At 43.5% G+C, this 20,880-nt stretch overlaps 1 protein-coding gene across 1 annotated transcript; it reads left to right on the plus strand.

The window, feature by feature from the left end:
* Positions 1–1,645: 1,645 nt before the first annotated feature.
* Positions 1,646–17,391, plus strand: LOC112222617 (immunoglobulin superfamily DCC subclass member 3-like). Its single transcript, XM_042304654.1, has 11 exons — positions 1,646–1,973; positions 2,673–2,817; positions 2,971–3,113; positions 3,247–3,384; positions 3,751–3,909; positions 14,157–14,322; positions 14,490–14,740; positions 14,958–15,122; positions 15,423–15,611; positions 15,808–15,918; positions 17,258–17,391. The coding sequence occupies exons 1-11, from the start codon at positions 1,646–1,648 to the stop codon at positions 17,389–17,391; spliced, it is 1,929 nt and encodes a 642-aa protein (XP_042160588.1).
* The last annotated feature ends 3,489 nt before the right edge of the window (positions 17,392–20,880 follow it).

Consider the following 20,880-nt stretch of genomic DNA (forward strand, 5'->3'; position numbering starts at 1 on the left):
GCGAAGTGTGAGCGATGGGGGTGGCATGGGAAAGTCACCTCCAAGTTCAAGTTAAAAAGGGGAGAGGGGGACAGGGGGGTGCAGTAGAGTGGCTGGCGAGAGGGGGGCAGATGTTCTCATCTGAGTGGGCGATGACTAAAGGGGACAGAGGGGAAAAGGGGAAAGGGGGTGTGTGGGGGGGCTCTCACTAGTCATCCACCCAGACTTCATTGAAGTCATCCAAACTTGACCCCTAACCCCTCTCCCTCTCCCCCCCTTCTTCCCCACTTCTTGCATTGTTCAGGCCCTCTCTTGCTTCAATGGCTCCATGGCATTCGGCACTATTGTAAGGCAGTTTTGGGAATTAATTGTGTTTGCGTGTGGGGGAAGGAGGGGGGGCACTGTGAAAGGCAGAATAGGATGGGGGGTGGAGGTGACTAACAGAGCTATCAATCAGGCTGGAGGAAAGTCAAGTGCAAGTTCACCCTTCTGAAAACTACCCAAACAGACTCTTCTGAAGACATTATCTTTGCTCCCCTCCCTCTGCGCTGTTGTTTCTCACTTTTTCAGTCCAATACCCCCCCTCTCTCTCTCTCTCACACACTCACACTCACACTCACACTCACATTCACACTCACACACACCCCCGTCTGGAGAATGAAGCTGTCACCAGTGCACACTGTGTGTGGGGCACACCACTGAGAGAGGCAGTCTCACTTTTCACAGGGTCTCATTGTGGGGAAAGAGTTAGGGCTTCAGGCTGTCTGCTCTTGCTCAATGAAACTGGGCATTTATCAGTGTGTGATTCCCAGCCAAGGAGTAATCCAGCGTCCTCTTTTTCCCCTATTAATCTCTCATTAACAACCCTGTTATTCAGCGGTAATTAAGGTGTTATTAAGAACACAAGGGCCTGGATTATGTCCAACATCTAGTTGGGCAGAGATTGGTTTACATAGAGCACTGGAAAAGTTTAAACAGACACACGGTTTATTTGTTATAAATCAATCCACCAAGAAAGGTGCTTCAATATATTTCCCCAGAACCACATGGCCATATATTGTCGTTATTGGAAGCTCCTAAACTTGCTAACTATATAGGAGCTATATTTTACAATGGTGATATAACACAGTGTGATATGTGCTTAAGGCACTACACAAAACCAATAGATAGGTCGTTAACAGAGAATAATTTACGAAAAAAGTCCACTTAGATCGATGACATCAGCACTTGGATGGCTTCATCAGCCATCTTTCAGTGGAGAGTTTCAACCTCTGGCCCTCTGATGGCTCTGTACTGGAATCACTGATTGATTGGTGTAGTAGTGTAATAGTAGGTGATAGGTCATATTCCTGATGTCAGTTCAGCTTTAAGAGTCTTTTGCGTGTGTGTGTGTGTGTGTGTCCGTGTGAATGTGTGTGTGTGTGTCATCATTATTATCATCCTCATTCTCATCTTCATCATTGTCATTTTTCAACAGCCCTCTTACTTCCATCATTGTCCTCTTCTTCATCATCAACTCCACCACCACCATCATCATCATCATCATCAGATGCTCCATTCTGTCCTGAGGATGTCCCTTGTCATCTACATCAGCCCTCTTACCTCCATCATGATCATCCTTATCATCATCTGAATGGAGGAGAATTTCAGCAGTACCTGACCTCCCATGCTCCTCTTCTCTCACCCAGTGTTGGGCAGAGCCTCTGAGCTGGCCTTCTTGAAGGAGCCCAATGATGTCATCGCCGTGCGTGATCGGCCCCTGATGCTGGACTGCCAGGTGGAAGGGGAGGGGCCTATCTCTGTGATGTGGCGGCGCAACGGAGTGCCCGTTCCCACCGGGCCGAAGGCTAGCGTGTTGGCCAACGGAACTCTCCTGATCAAGAGCTTCCAGAAGAGGAAAGAGAGCAATGAGACGGACGCTGGGGAGTATGACTGTGCTGCCCAGAACCACTATGGCATGTTGATCAGCCGCAAGGCCAGGGTTCAGCTGGCATGTAAGTTACACACACCACAGACACGCGCAGGCACATATACATATTGGAGTGCTCACACACACACATTAGTAGTCATACATAAGACAGATGATACACATACGGTATACTGTAAGAGTCATGTGTGACACATTACATGGCATGCAGAAGTTATATGTAAACTCTTTGAAATGGCTAGCAAGCCATTGAAGTGAACATAGCATCTCACATAAACCGGCTCCCATGCTGGTCAAGACATTCTTTATGTGTGTTCATTCATTTGATACTGCACATTGTGCCTTTAAATCATACCTGACTGCTTTAATCCTTCCTTCCCACCCCTTCCTCCATTATCTGTCCCCAGTTGGGACTGAACATTAATAACCACAGCACCTCCCCCCACTCTAAACGCCCCACTGAGTGGACAACCTTTCATTCACTCAATCCCCTGACCCCTCCCTCTGGCCAAATAAAACCAGAAGTGGGTAGTTGGGGGTTGGGAGGTGCAGGGGATTTTGGGTAAACCAGCAGAATTATGGCTATTGGAAGGATTGGTGGTTCTCCCCTTAGGGAAAGGGGTTACCATGGTGATTCACTTTCATTTAAGAAAAACGCAGTTGCTCTAAGCCTATCAGAAAGACCTGTCTCCAGGGACTTTGTTGTTTTTCGGGTTCTAGGACATTGAAAACCGTCTTGGACATGACTATTTTCTCTCACACACAGCTCTCCCTAAGTTCCACACACACCCAGAGTCCAAGTCGGTGGATGAGGGTGGCGTTGCCAGACTGACCTGCCAGGTAAATGGAATCCCAGAGGCCAGCATCTCCTGGGAGAAAAACAGAACCGCTGTGAATACTGATGATAACAGGTAACGCATGGGTACACACACACACACGCACGCACGGCACGTACACACACACACACACACACACACACACACACACACACACACACACACACACACACACACACACACACACACACACACACACACACTATAATTCTCCTTTCCTGTATTCAGGTACACCATCCTGCCCACAGGGATCCTGCAGATAACCGGTGTAAGGTGGGCTGACAGTGGTGTGTATCGCTGCGTAGCCACCAACATCGCTAACACTCGCTACAGCCACGAGGCCCAGCTCACTGTCACTGGTAAGAGAAGCTGTCCTCTCTGAGTATGTATGTGTCAGAGATCATATCTGCTAATAACAAATATCTGTTTGTGTATTTACTGATATCTGTATTTTTACTTTGTCACCATTTCCTATCTTCTCTCTCTCTCTTTTTGTCTCTACAGTGGCAGCTCCACGGATCTATAAGGAGCCAGTGATTCTGTCGGGTCCTCAGAACCTGACCATCACTGTGCACCAGACTGCCATCTTGGAGTGCATCGCCACTGGCAACCCTCGACCCATCGTGTCCTGGAGTCGGCTGGGTAGGGTTCTGCTCCCTCTCACTCTACATCACTGTTCCCTCTCACACAACCTACATCACTGTCCAAACCCAAGACCAAATGATTATACCACAGAGATTATTGTCTCGTAACATCAATTTGTTATCGCTAACCGTTAAAATCTGTGTTATTGTCACTTTTCTGACACCTATTCGGGTTACAGAAGTGACAGCAAACACACACATGATATAAGACGTCAATGTGGCCTTGGTAGTTGAACATTGACTGAATGCTGCCTTAATATTGTTGAGTAGTTCTGTGCTAAATAAATCATCCATGTTTGCTACAGATGAGACTTTCAGCACTCTAACTCTCCCCCTTTTGCATTATCTCTCTCTTCTCCTCCAGACGGGCGCTCCATCGGGGTGGAGGGCATCCAGGTGCTGGGTACGGGGAACCTGATGATCTCAGATGCCAACCTGCAACACTCTGGGGTGTACGTGTGCTCTGCCAACCGCCCTGGGACCAGAATGAGGCGTACTGCGCTGGGCAGACTGGTGGTGCAGGGTGAGTCGTGGTACCCATCAATCTCACACCAAACACACTAGTATTAACCCTCAAACCCCAAATACACACAATGCAATATTGGCTTTGTTGATATAGCACTTTTCAGATCTCCCACCCACCATTACCAGCCTCCAGGAAACCACTCAACCATCACCTCAATAGACCGGTGCCTCCCAGGCCTATGCTAAATGCCCCCCTAGCCCCTACCCAGAAAACACTTCTGTAGATCTGAAATGAGTGGATAGGTAGAAAAAACATGTCAGACATTCCACCCAGCCACTCAAGAGACAAGGTGATGCTATTAGCATATTTTTGAAACCTATGTGGTCTTTCCAGATCTACAGAGGAGCCTGAGGGAGTTGGGTCTGGGGGTCCATTTGGAAATTCATCTCAAGTCTCCCTTAGGGGAGCACCTGGCTCTCCCAGGGCTCTGTTTTGGGGGGTAAATATAGAAGGGTGTGGGGGAGGGATGGGGAGATGGAGGGAGAGAGGTAATAAACAGGATGGAGGATGGTGGGGATGCTGGGGTTATTTTAGGAAGGTCAGAATATATTAACCTTTGGTAGATTTGACCATGACCTTAAGAGTGAACTGACATCCCCCAAGTCTTCTGGTCACCTTTGACCTCCTGGCACGGGGCCTTAGTGTTCTGCTGTTGGCCAACATGTTCTATTGGCATTGGGCTCCAGCTGGACAAAGATGGAGGAGATACCGTTTATTGCTGAAATGACCCTCCCTCTACTTCAACGAGGCTTTATGTGTAATTCTACCTCTCTGCTCTACCTATTTTAGCTCATAATACCTTGTTTTATACTATAGCATCTTAATGGTGGTTCATCCCATGGATTCAACTCACAATTATGCCTACATAAATATAAACTCAGAGTAACACTCAAACACAAACACACTCAAATGTGAGTTTCAGAGTGAGTGTGTGTATGTGTTCATAGTTGGAGTGTTTAGTCAGGTGATACGTTCCTGTACGTCAGTAATACACTGCCAAATGGCACGATAGTACACACATTTGTAAATGTATACTGGTAGCTGGTGTTTATGGCTGAGTTTGTCTGCTTGTCCTCGCCACCCAACTCAATCAATCAATATCTGCTTTCTGTGTCTTTCAAAATCAGGATCTGGCTAGCACCCTTATTGTGCTTGGTGAATGTATTCATTCATTTATTGATTGACGTTGGAAAAGGCACAAAGAGCATAACTTCATTTGAAAACAAAGAGGTCAAACCATCAATAGGTTTGGAGGAGTACAATTGCAGTCAGCGTTCATATACAGATATGAATCGGTTTAGTTTCCCTTGCTTTTTCATAACTTGATCAACACATGTGTGTATGTTACAGTGTGGATAAAATTGCTGCTCTTTCTAAAACCACTCATACAGTTAATGTGGGGGGTAGATAACAAAAATCCAGTCCATAATGTTAACACCATCTATATCAGGGACTCAGGCTATACCCAAATCTAACATCAATAAAACATACCATATTAATTCTAGTTTACTCAATCCCTTGATATCTCATGTCAAATACCATATGCCTCAATGTGCCTGAAAATCTCCTAAGTTCACTGATTCTACTTGAACTTGACCAGCCTTTACCTTCTGCAGACCTTTTCGGTCTTATGAAGTCTGGTCTGGCTTTGCATATTATGGGATGCCTTTTCAGACCTCATCTCCCTGGTTGCGTCTGCCTCCTGCCCCCCACCCCCAAACTAATTTGGGGTGCTGGCTGCTGGGGGTCATAAATTGGCTGCACCAGGGGACCACCTGACCAGGACAGATGCAGGCCACAGTCAGACAATGGCTGCATAATCACCATCTGTGGGGAAGAGAAAGAGACAGAGAGAGAGAGAAAGATGGAAAAATATAGAGATAGTGGGACATGTACACATACACTAAACACAAGAGAGAAGGGAAACAAAGCTAAACAGAAATGGAGTAGTATTGCAGTATATTGTACACACTCATAGACAGCAAATAGGGATATACTGTACACACTCATAGACAGCAAGGGGAGATATACTGTACACACTCATAGACAGCAAGGAGAGATATACTGTACACACTCATAGACAGTAAGGAGATATATACTGTACACACTCATAGACAGCAAAGAGAGATATATACTGTACACACTCATAGACAGCAAGGAGAGATATATACTGTACACACTCATAGACAGCAAGGAGAGATATATACTGTACACACTCATAGACAGCAAGGAGAGATATATACTGTACACACTCATAGACAGCAAAGAGAGATATATACTGTACACACTCATAGACAGCAAAGAGAGATATATACTGTACACACTCATAGACAGCAAGGAGAGATATACTGTACACACTCATAGACAGCAAGGAGATATATACTGTACACACTCATAGACAGCAAGGAGAGATATACTGTACACACTCATAGACAGCAAGGGGAGATATACTGTACACACTCATAGACAGCAAGGAGAGATATACTGTACACACTCATAGACAGCAAGGAGATATATACTGTACACACTCATAGACAGCAAGGAGAGATATACTGTACACACCGACTAGCATCACCACCCTGGATGGTTCCGACCTTGAATATGTGGACATCTATAAGTACCTAGGTGTCTGGCTAGACTGCAAACTCTCCTTCCAGACTCATATCAAACATCTCCAATCGAAAATCAAATCAAGAGTCGGCTTTCTATTCCGTAACAAAGCCTCCTTCACAGCAAGGAGAGATACGCCGCCAAGCTTACCCTAGTAAAACTGACTATCCTTCCGATCCTCGACAGCAAGGATGTCATCTACAAAATGGCTTCCAACACTCTACTCAGCAAACAAGATGCAGTCTATCACAGTGCCATCCGTTTTGTCACTAATGCACCTTATACCACCCACCACTGCGACCTGTATGCTCTAGTCGGCTGGCCCTCATTACAGCATTCGTCGCCAGACCCACTGGCTCCAGGTCATCTACAAGTCCATGCTAGGTAAAGCTCCGCCTTATCTCAGTTCACTGGTCACGATGGCAACACCCATCCGTAGCACGCGCTCCAGCAGGTGTATCTCACTGATCATCCCTAAAGCCAACACCTCATTTGGCCGCCTTTCGTTCCAGTACTCTGCTGCCTGTGACTGGAACAATTGCAAAATCAGTCGTACACACTCATAGACTGAAGTTGACAGCAAGGAGAGACTTTATCTCCCTCACCAACTTCAAACATCAGCTATCTGAGCAGCTAACCGATCGCTGCTGCTGTACATAGTCTATTGGTAAATAGCCCACCCATTTTCACCTACCTCATCCCCATACTGTTTTTATTTATTTACTTGCTCTTTTGCACACCAATATCTCTACCTGTACATGACCATCTGATCATTTATCACTCCAGTGTTAATCTGCAAAATTGAATATTCGCCTACCTCCTCATGCCTTTTGCACACATTGTATATAGACTCCCCCCTTTGTTTTCTACTGTGTTATTGACTTGTTAATTGTTTATTCCATGTGTAACTCTGTGTTGTCTGCTCACACTGCTATGCTTTATCTTGGCCAGGTCGCAGTTGCAAATGAGAACTTGTTCTCAACTGGCCTACCTGGTTAAATAAAGGTGAAATAAAAAAATAAATAAAATAAAACTCATAGACAGCAAGGAGAGATATACTGTACACACTCATAGACAGCAAGGAGAGATATACTGTACACACTCATAGACAGCAAATAGAGATATACTGTACACACTCATAGACAGCAAATAGAGATATACTGTACACACTCATAGACAGCAAATAGAGATATACTGTACACACTCATAGACAGCAAATAGAGATATACTGTACACACTCATAGACAGCAAATAGAGATATACTGTACACACTCATAGACAGCAAATAGAGATATACTGTACACACTCATAGACAGCAAGGAGAGATATACTGTACACACTCATAGACAGTAAGGAGAGATATACTGTACACACTCATAGACAGCAAATAGAGATATACTGTACACACTCATAGACAGCAAGGAGAGATATACTGTACACACTCATAGACAGAAGGAGAGATATACTGTAAACTCAGACAGCAAGGAGAGATATACTGTACACACTCATAGACAGCAAGGATATACTGTACACACTCATAGACAGTATATACTGTACACACTCATAGACAGCAAGGAGAGATATACTGTACACACTCATAGACAGCAAATAGAGATATACTGTACACACTCATAGACAGTAAGGAGAGATATACTGTACACACTCATAGACAGTAAGGAGAGATATACTGTACACACTCATAGACAGTAAGGAGAGATATACTGTACACACTCATAGACAGCAAGGAGAGATATACTGTACACACTCATAGACAGCAAGGAGAGATATACTGTACACACTCATAGACAGCAAGGAGAGATATACTGTACACACTCATAGACAGCAAGGAGAGATATACTGTACACACTCATAGACAGCAAGGAGAGATATACTGTACACACTCATAGACAGTAAGGAGAGATATACTGTACACACTCATAGACAGTAAGGAGAGATATACTGTACACACTCATAGACAGTAAGGAGAGATATACAGTAAGGAGAGATGTACACACTCATAGACAGTAAGGAGAGATATACTGTACACACTCATAGACAGTAAGGAGAGATATACTGTACACACTCATAGACAGTAAGGAGAATATACTGTACACACTCATAGACAGTAAGGGAGAGATATACTGTACACACTCATAGACAGCAAGGAGAGATATACTGTACACACTCATAGACAGTAAGGGGAGATATACTGTACACACTCATAGACAGCAAGGAGAGATATACTGTACACACTCATAGACAGCAAGGAGATATATACTGTACACACTCATAGACAGTAAGGGGAGATATACTGTACACACTCATAGACAGCAAGGAGAGATATACTGTACACACTCATAGACAGTAAGGAGAGATATACTGTACACACTCATAGACAGCAAGGAGAGATATACTGTACACACTCATAGACAGTAAGGAGAGATATACTGTACACACTCATAGACAGTAAGGAGAGATATACTGTACACACTCATAGACAGCAAGGAGAGATATACTGTACACACTCATAGACAGCAAGGAGAGATATACTGTACACACTCATAGACAGCAAAGAGAGATATACTGTACACACTCATAGACAGCAAGGAGAGATATACTGTACACACTCATAGACAGCAAAGAGATATATACTGTACACACTCATAGACAGCAAGGAGAGTACACACTCATAGACAGCAAATACTGTACACACTCATAGACAGCAAGGAGAGATATACTGTACACACTCATAGACAGCAAGGAGAGATATACTGTACACACTCATAGACAGCAAGGAGAGATATACTGTACACACTCATAGACAGTAAGGAGAGATATACTGTACACACTCATAGACAGTAAGGAGAGATATACTGTACACACTCATAGACAGTAAGGAGAGATATACTGTACACACTCATAGACAGTAAGGAGAGATATACTGTACACACTCATAGACAGTAAGGAGAGATATACTGTACACACTCATAGACAGTAAGGAGAGATATACTGTACACACTCATAGACAGCAAGGAGAGATATACTGTACACACTCATAGACAGTAAGACAGGGAGAGATATACTGTACACACTCATAGACCGCAAGGGAGATAAATCATAGACAGCAAGGGGAGATATACTGTACACACTCATAGACAGAAGAGATATACTCATAGACAGCAAGGAGAGATATACTGTACACACTCATAGACAGCAAATAGAGATATACTGTACACACTCATAGACAGTAAGGAGAGATATACTGTACACACTCATAGACAGCAAATAGAGATATACTGTACACACTCATAGACAGTAAGGAGAGATATACTGTACACACTCATAGACAGCAAGGAGAGATATACTGTACACACTCATAGACAGCAAATAGAGATATACTGTACACACTCATAGACAGTAAGGAGAGATATACTGTACACACTCATAGACAGTAAGGAGAGATATACTGTACACACTCATAGACAGTAAGGAGAGATATACTGTACACACTCATAGACAGCAAGGAGAGATATACTGTACACACTCATAGACAGCAAGGAGAGATATACTGTACACACTCATAGACAGTAAGGAGAGATATACTGTACACACTCATAGACAGTAAGGAGAGATATACTGTACACACTCATAGACAGCAAGGAGATATATACTGTACACACTCATAGACAGTAAGGGGAGATATACTGTACACACTCATAGACAGTAAGGGGAGATATACTGTACACACTCATAGACAGCAAGGAGAGATATACTGTACACACTCATAGACAGTAAGGAGAGATATAATGTACACACTCATAGACAGTAAGGGGAGATATACTGTACACACTCATAGACAGTAAGGGGAGATATAATGTACACACTCATAGACAGCAAATAGAGATATACTGTACACACTCATAGACAGCAAGGAGAGATATACTGTACACACTCATAGACAGCAAGGAGAGATATACTGTACACACTCATAGACAGTAAGGAGAGATATACTGTACACACTCATAGACAGTAAGGGGAGATATAATGTACACACTCATAGACAGTAAGGGGAGATATACTGTACACACTCATAGACAGCAAGGAGAGATATACTGTACACACTCATAGACAGTAAGGGGAGATATACTGTACACACTCATAGACAGCAAGGAGAGATATACTGTACACACTCATAGACAGCAAGGAGAGATATACTGTACACACTCATAGACAGCAAGGAGAGATATACTGTACACACTCATAGACAGCAAGGAGAGATATACTGTACACACTCATAGACAGCAAAGAGAGATATACTGTACACACTCATAGACAGTAAGGGGAGATATACTGTACACACTCATAGACAGCAAGGAGAGATATACTGTACACACTCATAGACAGCAAATAGAGATATACTGTACACACTCATAGACAGTAAGGGGAGATATAATGTACAGGGAAGCAGAGAGAGGTAGAGTAAGGGATGATTAAAATAATAAATTATAAAACAAGTTTTTCTGCAACAGGGTGCTCAAATTAAGATCCTAAGGTTGACCGAGAGATTGAGGTTGACCGAGAGAAAAAGAGAGATATAGGGAGAACAGATTCAGAAGAAATTGTAAAACAGAGAACTGATAAAAGATAACAAGATATAGAAACAGAATAAAACAGACAGTGCTAGCAAAGCCCAAGTGCAGGAGGAGGGGGAGCAGAGTAATCGTGCCAGAGTGAGGGATCACCTCTGATCTCTCACCCCTGACCCTCTCCCTGCAGGCCCTAAGGAAATTATGCGTGAGATGGTTGGGGGTGGGGTTTTAGTTTTAGTGGTAGGGGGTGGGGCTTTGATGGGTTTTTTGTTGTTATAGGCCTATGATTGGCAGGCCTTGATAGAGCAGCGAGACGGTCCTCGCTCCACCTCCCTGGCCTGTGGGGACACTTGTCTTTGTCACAGCTGCAGGCGACAGACACAGGCAAGGCCAAGTTCAGGGGACAGAGGCCACGAGTGCCAGTCAGACACACAGAAGGGCTCAGGACACAAAGGGACATGACAGCCATTGTGTGTTTGCAAAACAGCTTATTCTAAGGGACATCTATGTGTATGCCTACACGCCATTCCCATGGCTTTTGGTTAGCATCCTCATGCATAGGGAAAGCTGAGAGTTACTTTTCATTCACACCTTCTGAAAATGTACATAATATTCCAGGGAAGTTAGGACAATTCACAATTGCCATGAGGTGTTTGATTGGGACCTATGTGTCGTGAACTTTGTCCTGATGGATGTTGTGTTCGATTTTAGCCATGGTCATGGTCAACTCATTGTATTGCTCTGAAGACACTGCAATAAGGTTTACAGAGAGGGAAGCACATTCAGTATATTTCTGGATAGTTCAGTATATTTCAGGTTTAGTTCTGTATGAGAAATGATGTGAAACAGTTGAAAACCAATCTACGACCGTGATTTGGTTTTCATGATTGAGGACCTAAATGTGTGTGTGACCAGAATGCTGAAGTCTGCTGTATACAATAAGAGTCACAGCAATGTACAGGAACACAGAAAACTCTAGATAGTCCAGCCACACCTTTGGTAGGCAAACACCTAGACTGAGGGACAGGCAGACCCAAAGAAAAGCATTCACTGCAGGTTTCTCCTCTAGTTCACTGAAACAAAAGGAACCACTAATCCTCATTGAAATAACAGGGCTTGAATGCATCTCTACTCTAAATAAATGGCCTCGCCCAAGTGTGAAGTGCACTCTAGCACAGGAGAGAGGGATGCTAGAGGGTAGATTCATTACCCGTCCTTCCCCCAAATGCAGTAGTATGGAGCAGCCCCCATTCACTCTCACAATGGGAGCCATCTTTTTTGCTCTCAAATGAGCAAACCAGCAAACCTGCACCCTAACCACAGTCTCCCTTTTCCACCTCTTCTCTACCCCCTCGGTCCCTTCTGCAGAGGGGCAGGCTGGGACAGCTGGGGAGCTCTCTCTGCAAACAGAATGACAATGACCCTGACTGCCGTTCTGTCACCAGGCTCTCACACACATCCAGCATTGATCCACCATTACTCAAACTCAATTTCAGCTCTCCACACTGCTGGAGCTGAAGTGAAATACACACTTATTAAACACTTATTCTAGACTGTTTGGAGTACTCCTGTCAGTCTAGGCATAAGGCATTGGACAGTTCGTTGCTGATGGATATGTCTACAGGGCCATTTATGGCAGCTTACTGTTTCAACTTTCCTTAAACCAATATTTGGCCCTATGCTTTGCTCTCAGGTGGATTTCTGTTAGGGAGACGACGGAAGAAAAACTGTTAGGGAGACTAAACGTGTTCCTGTGGTTATATAAAAATGTTTAGCACAATTTGTTGTCATATCCAAGTTCTGCTACCCTGGGAACCCTAACAGATATATATCTCCTCAATATCCTCAAATCTCCACAAGATTAAACCAAGCATTTATGTTTATCTTTTCGGTACACAAGCTTTAGAGGCCCAGCTTGTATGTCATCTTTTATTTTCCTGTCCCTTGTTAATGCAAAGAGATTGAGGCCCAGCGCCCTGGTTAGAAATAAAATCCATCCCTGCCATTGATTGATGGCCGCCCCAACCCCCCAGCCCCATCACCCCTACACCCCCCACCCCACCTCCCTCTCCTCTTGGTCCGCTTTTCCCAGAGTCCTGACAATGGATTTGTGAGCAAGCTAATTTTTACGAGGGGGGTAGGGGAAGTAGTAGATCAATGAGATGCGTGTGGAGGGGGGCGAGGCCTCAGGTTTTTGCACACAGACATTATGCCATTGTGGCCGAGAGACTGCTTCTGTGCCCCTCTCTGTCTCCCTCTCCACTCGGGTGTCACAAGAGGGACGGACAGGGGTGCCGCTTTAATTTGGGGACGAGATGCTGCTGTCATGGATAATGAACTTGATTTTGGACTCCTTGTTTTGGCATATGCTCAGTTTGAGTCTGAGTCTGGACCTTAATGTTCTTATCTCGTTGGAGATGTGGTGGCTCTTCTTGTTTGTGGATTATTTGGGGATTTGGATTCAGAGGCAAACACTCATCCTGACCACATAAAATACAGAACAGAATGCCATTTCATCCTTTTCAAGTTCTTTGAGTAACATTCGACACCTAAACTATATTAAATTGAGCACAAACAGGGCATATAAAATATTGAGTAAACCCTAGAATTGAAATCAAGATTATATCTCTTGTACACTGTCCATTATCCAAAACATAATTTTGGCAAGTTTATCTTATTCTCATTTTAGTCTCACAACCAGAATGGTCAGAATAATATCAAGTCCATCTGTGTCAACTGCATTGCTGAAACATCTATACTGCCCTCTACTGTGCTTTATAGTAATTGCAAGACATAGGCAACACTGCACAGTCAAAGCAGCCACTGATAATGTAATAGCAAGCAGTATCTCATCCCCTATCCATCTCCCTCCCCAACCCCTCTCATTTAAATTAAATTGAAATAAACTACATAATGTAGATATTGCCAAGCAGACTTTGAGACAATAGAAGATGTTGGAACATTTCATCACATACATTAATTACATAGCACGTAGCGAAATAGGAGACGCTCACTCTCTTTCTTTTTCTTTCTCTCTATTCCCAGCTCCTCCTGAGTTTTTGCAGTGGCCACAGTCTGTCTCCAGACCAGCAGGGAGCAGTGCAGTGTTCACCTGTATGGCCCAGGGAGTTCCCGAGCCTCACCTCATCTGGCTGAAGAACGGCAAAATCCTGACGCCTGGTGACAACGTCAAGCTCACCAACAATAACAGGTACAGTAGTTAGTATGCTTTAACTCATCTAGATTTACTTTTAGATCTGCATATTTAAGATTCAAATGAAACATTAAGTAATGTTATTAATATATTCATTACACCATCATTATTAGTCACTACAACTCTTAACAATACCCCCCCCACCTCCCCCACCCCCTTTACAGTACGCTGGCGGTGACGCGCATCACCACGGAAGACGAGGCCATCTACCAGTGTATTGCTGAGAACAGCGCTGGCACCAACCAGGCCAGTGCCCGCCTGGCCCTCACCCAGTCCACGGAGTTGCCCGAGGCCCCCCAGGACCTGACTGCCACAGCCCTGTCCCCCACTACCCTACAGCTCACCTGGGTCCAGCCCGCTCCAGAGGTCACCGACGGCATAATCGGATATGTGCTGCACATCCGCATGTTGGGCGGTAAGGAGGCTGTTATAATATAATACAACTTCATTGTCCAAAGTGAATCTTATATTTTTGCTGTTTCATGGAATTCTTATGAAGAATTGAAGATATTTTTTTGCTGACACTTATTTATCTAGTACTCCAGTAGTACACAAGACTGCCTCTTTTTAATACCTTCCTGTCGTAAGATGCAAAGATGATGACCCCACTTCCTGTTTCCTGTCCCTTCCAGAGCCAGACAGCAGAGAGCTGCAGGAAGCTGTCAGTAAGACCACCTTCCAGCATGAGTTCACCACCCTGGAGCCCGCCACCACCTACTCCATCTACCTCAAGGCTTACTCCCCTCTGGGAGCCAGCCAGCAGTCCAGCACTGTGGTGGCTACAACACTAGGGGGCGGTACGTCATTTAGACATCATGAAATGAGAGGAAATAAGCAGTTGCATATCAGAGTGCCTAATTTCTCATGTTCCTCGATCGCACCTATATTTTTATTTGTCCAACTCTTTAATTTTTCTATCTTTTCCTGTTTCTGTAAGATCTCCTTGTTTTAGTTTTTCACATTTTGTTTGTTTATCCGAAGCCTCACTCATCTCTTTCCCTTTTCTCTATCTGTCTTCTCATGGAATTCTTCTTTGGAATTCAATTTGTATGTTAATCCACTCATCTTCTCTGTCCCTCCCCTCTCTCCCCTCACAGTACCCATTTCTCCCAGTTTCTTCACCAAGGTGCTGAACAAGACGGCCATGCAGGTGTTCTGGGAGCTGCCAAGTAAGTCGGGCAAGGTAGAGGGCTTCAAGCTGTCCTACCGCGAGGTCCCCCAGCCCAACTTCCAGGGGCAGGAAGTGTTTCCCGGCCACATCAACACCCACACCATCTCCCGTCTAGGTCAGTGATGAGGCAGAATACTCCTAACCACTGTCACTGCAGGGTCTCAGATTGCAATGACTCACACAAAGTAGACATTTTCACAATGCAGAGTGCCGGTACTGGTACCAAAAGGACCTTTGAAATGGAATGAATGCTGTGTATTAGGGTGTTGCTTTCTATGGTTGGTTTTCCAAACTGGCCATCTCTGTTTCAGAACCCGCTGCTGTGTATGAGATCCAACTGGTGGCCTACAACGGCAATGGGGACGGTGCTGCCAACAAGCATCTGGTTTCACTGGCTGAGAGTGGTACCAGCGCCAAGACCAGCTCCGGTGAGACACAAACACGGACCTTTAAGCTGATTTAGGATCAGGACCCTATGTGTAACTGTCAGTGTAAAATGGTACTGTCTAACATACTCCACCAGGTGGCAATGTGGAGCAATGATGCTGTCTAGTCAGTATGTGTCAGGGGGTACATTTTTTTATTTGAGTAATTTATCCAGAGCAATTAGGGTTCAGTGCTTTGCTCAAGGGCACATCGGCAGATTTTTCACCTAGTCGGCTCAAACCAGCGACCTTTCAGTTACTGGCCCAACACTCTTAACCGCTAGGCTACCTGCTGCCCTGTAGGGTTGCAAAGGGAGGGTATACTACTGGAAACTTTTAAAGTTTACCAGTTACCTACAAGAATTTTGGTAACTTTCAAGAATTGTATGTAATTTATAAAAAGACATCCAGTGGCACTATTGGGTACTTTAGATTATCACAGATGTCTGTAGTTATTGGTGGCCCTCTGGCAATATCACATGTAAAATAATGAAGGTGATTTAAAAAAAAAAACTATTGAATGACAAAGCTGTAAAACATTATCCTAAATATAAACCATCAACTTAGTGAATACCATTAGTGTTTTACACACTTCTATTTATTTTACTATTTCAATATGTATTTGCTGTCAATGTTTTGGCGTCAGACTGGTGCCAGATGTGAAAAAAGTCAATGTTGGAAGAAAAAATAATTATTTGAAAATAATGCCATTACTGATTAGATGCTTTTTTCATTCATTCAGCTATTTTCTCTTGAACCATATGGTCTATCTACAAGGAACTCATGGACAATATGGACACAGATATAATAAATGAATACTATACATTCATATATATTTTTGTAAGCTATTGAAGTATACAGTAAATTACCAAAGTTACCATAGATTGCCACATATTTTCTGTTAATTACCAAATTTACATTGGTAAATTACGAGTAGCTTTGCAATCCTAGTCGGAGGATATATGTAAAAACATATACCCATCCTGGATAAGTGCGTCAGCTATATTATGAAAAGGTAAATGTAATATAAATCTCTTTAGTTAATCTTACAGATCACAGAAAGAACATCTCAGTGTGTGTCTGTACAGATGTTTGCCAAGTCCACAAGAACAGAGAATGTGTTTTTTGTGTACTTTTGTTTTCAACTCTTTCTGGGTATAAATAGTGCACAATATTTGCCTCATTATATTAGAATTAAAGCAGATCGCTGTATTGACACCACAGATGGTGTGAGTCGTGGCACTTATGCGTGTCTGTGCGAGCATTTGTGAGTGTGTATGTGTATCCCGTATTGTTTTTCCACAAACAAAACCCATTTTTGTGTGTGCTTGTCCAGGTGGGCAGAGCCCATGTAACTGCAAACAGGATGACGAGGGGTCCATGACTGGCATTGTGGTGGGAATCCACACTGGCATGGCATGCATCCTCTTCTGTGTTCTGTTCCTCATGTTTGGCTACCGCCGCAGGTAAGGAAGCACTTTTTGGTCAAATGTAATATGGTAGCAGAATAAGTTTTGAATATGGTTTTAGTTTACATTGCTTTATTTATTATTGCCTGGATATTGAGTCACTTTGACTCGAGGACACGGGTCTCATTCCATGTTTGAATGCTTCTCTCCCCAGCTTCTTCTGCAGGAAAGGGACCCAAGATGGCTGGTCAGGGCCCCGAGGAGGAGACAGGAACCAGCGGGCTAGCCCACCTAAAGAGGGGGTGATCCGCATGCCTGAGGTCATTGAATTAGTGCCACAGGTAAGGAGCTGCAATATGCACAATTCTACACCATACACACTCACAGTTCCAGCTTTCTGTGTCCTATGGAGTGGTTAGTATAATAATAACCGTCCTTCTCTTTTCTGCCTGTAGAGATGTGACTCTATCACTGCTCCAGTGATGGTTGTTAAGGGTCAAGCCCCCCCAGCGCAGTGCCAAGTCCTCATCGAGCAGCCCCCACCATGCCAGCCTGGCACAGGCACTGGCTAAAGCACCCAAACACCACTCCACTTACCCCCCCCCCCAAGCCCAGTCCCCTTAGCCTGAGAAATGAATGGCTGTTTTATGGTTCCTCCACCTCACCTGCCCACCAACGCCTTAGCCATAGTCTGCCTATTGCAGCGTCCGTCCAGCCGTAGTTCTAGCAGTGAATGAGAGAGAGAGATTGAGAATGAAACTGAGAGTAAGAGATGATGTGTTGAGGTCTTCTGTTGAATGTCCAATACCACAAAGGAAAAAAGGTATTTTATAATAGCTTCAAGTAAAAACAAAGTAGTACCAATGTAGTCATGAGTAACTATTGAGATTTTAACCCCATGTCTTTTACACCAAACCTGAAAGCCTTATTTCAACATTTTATTTTTAGTTCCATGGAAATGTATTGATAGCCATAGAGGAAATGGGCACAGACCATTTATTATTCAAAATGACTCATTAGGTAAAATGCTGCTGGCTCATCTTTGAAGATAACTGCAATATTACTATATTCTTTATATTTTCTATGTGGTATTGGACATTGTGCATCTTCTTAAAACCAAACCCCATAAATAGCTTCATTTTATGTCATTTTAAGTTAATGGCCAATGGTGCCATTTTCAGGTTCTGATAGATATACTGAGGCCTTTTACCAGTTTGAACAGTAAACGTGGCTCTCAGATGTTGAGCTTGTTGGCTCTCTCAGATGTTGAGCTTGAGTCAATGGATGAGATAGAAAGTCTATTAGTCTTACACTGAGGCCAGTACCAAAGTGATTTCTCTGTTCAGCTTGTGAAACAGTAGATATAGTGAATGTTTTCAGTTGATAGGTGTTCTCTGGTTAGCTCCACAAGATTGTACCTCAGGGCTACGTAACGTGGTCTGCTTTAGCCTTGCTAATTGATTGTTGTCTCACCATGTTAGCCTTGAGGCGGTCTGGTGTCGAGTGATCACAGATTCAGCCATTTCTGTTCAACCCCCTATCCCAAACTCTTTGTTAACTTTCTGCTCCCCCACCAAAACTTTTTACCTCCAAAGATAGCTACCTCAGCCTGACGAGAACGTCAGAGCTATCAAGGTAACCATTTTGCCTGTCGTGCTGCTGGTCAAGCATACCTACCTCAACCAAAAGGGTACTTCTGTGCCCCCTTTTCTTTTTGGGTGCCAATGCCAGTCCTGTGCCAGCTGCCACTCCTTGTGTTCAGAGGGCGGTACACTCTTTCTATTCCTTCCTGTCAAGAAAAGCAGGAGGCCTTGGATTGTGATTGAATGTCACTAGGCCCCTCTTCTACCCAGAATGTAACTGGTTGGATCTGTGGGTTTGCCAGTTCACATATGTTTGACATTGTATGATTCCTGATTGCCTATTCTCTGCAAGAATCGCCTACCAGCTTCCAACCCTACAATTGGGACTCAACACCTTGTCCAAATCCTGAACGTCTGCCTTAATTTAAAGCGGTTCATTCAGAGTTGGGTCACTTCAGCTACTGACATGCAGTATGGAAGCACATGGCTATGCTTCAAGTACATATTCTACCTCAGACTCATCAGCTTCACAAATGGGTGATGGAGAGACCACCATCATTGATGATGTCAAATCAAGCTGTCTCGGAGCCCAGCTGTGGAGCACTACAAGAACAACAGACATGTCTCCTCAGTCAAACAGGAAAAGCGAGATGGAATGTCTCTTTATTAAGGCATCACCTGCCGCTGCCAACACCATCTCGTCTTGCTGGAGGAAGACATGACTCAGAAACGTGGAACAGGAAACAAAGTTGGAAGCCTGACCGAACGTGAGCGATAAACATGAACGCACAGCATTTTTTCAACTTTGAACATTGCATGAAAGTATGGACATTAAGGAATATAAATCCCAAGTTTCACCATTCTGTTATGGATGAATTTGCTGACTTTTTTGCCCTTTCCTGCAGAATTCCAAAATGTAATTAGAAATGTATATTGTTGCTGAGACGGCCATTTTCAGGAAGCTTTCTGTCACCAACTAAAGGTGATTGCTTTGCAGTGCCTCAAATACCTTTGTTGTCATGGGAACCTTCTGTTCAGCAGACCATGGTTAACTTTCTTGAGTGACTAATTTGTTTTGTATTTTGTCTTCATGTCTATTCATATTCAATTCTTACCTCACATTTACCGCACAAATGACACTAGCTTTTACCGTAGATCGCTGTTTCAACAAAACTTTCCAAATATTCTATGAAAACCAAGTCGAACGATATCCAAAGATGTATGATTGTTACGCTTTTCAGTCTTTCCTCGATGAACCTTTTCGTAAAAAAGTTGTTTTCAGGTGGGTTCCTGTTTTAAGGGGCTGCCATTAGCCAATGACGAGACAAACTAAGAAACATAAACAGCTTACATAAACCAAAAAAACTAATTACAAAGATAATTCAAGAAACCACCTGTAACACTGTAAAATGTTCACAGATAGTTTTTCACGTGTCTCACTGGCAGACCACTTGAGGCATGGAATTCCACATATTTTCAGTTTCCAAAAATGGGATATTTTCATATATTGTTACAAGGATGGAGTTGAAATGGCCAAATAACTGTCTTTTGAATTATATAAATACTATGACCAATACTATGACCATATTCTAACATTTTCAATCATTTCAGTTCCATTTATTAATGACGTAACCACATGAATATCCATGTTGTGATAGAGCACCGCCTTTCCCCTTTTTGTAACTACTGAATAAAATCCCAGTCAATTTGCTGGAGATACTTGAGAAAGTCTCCATCAAGCATAAGAGGATTCCATTTAAGTACATTTGTTTTCAGATCCTCCAAATTAATTGTGTTGTAACTGTTTGAATGGCTGTGAAAAACTTAGCCTCATTACAAGTTTATGTCTCTGTTTTGTGTGGAGGTCCATCTTTCATTGCCAGTTTCTGAATCTAGTATTCTGTGCAGAATTAGATTAGCTACCGCCAGATACCCTAATAAAGTCACATAGTGCCACTGTCCTTCAA

The sequence above is a fragment of the Oncorhynchus tshawytscha genome, linkage group LG23, assembly GCF_018296145.1.
Source record: "Oncorhynchus tshawytscha isolate Ot180627B linkage group LG23, Otsh_v2.0, whole genome shotgun sequence".
NCBI classification, from domain to species: Eukaryota; Metazoa; Chordata; class Actinopteri; order Salmoniformes; family Salmonidae; genus Oncorhynchus; species Oncorhynchus tshawytscha.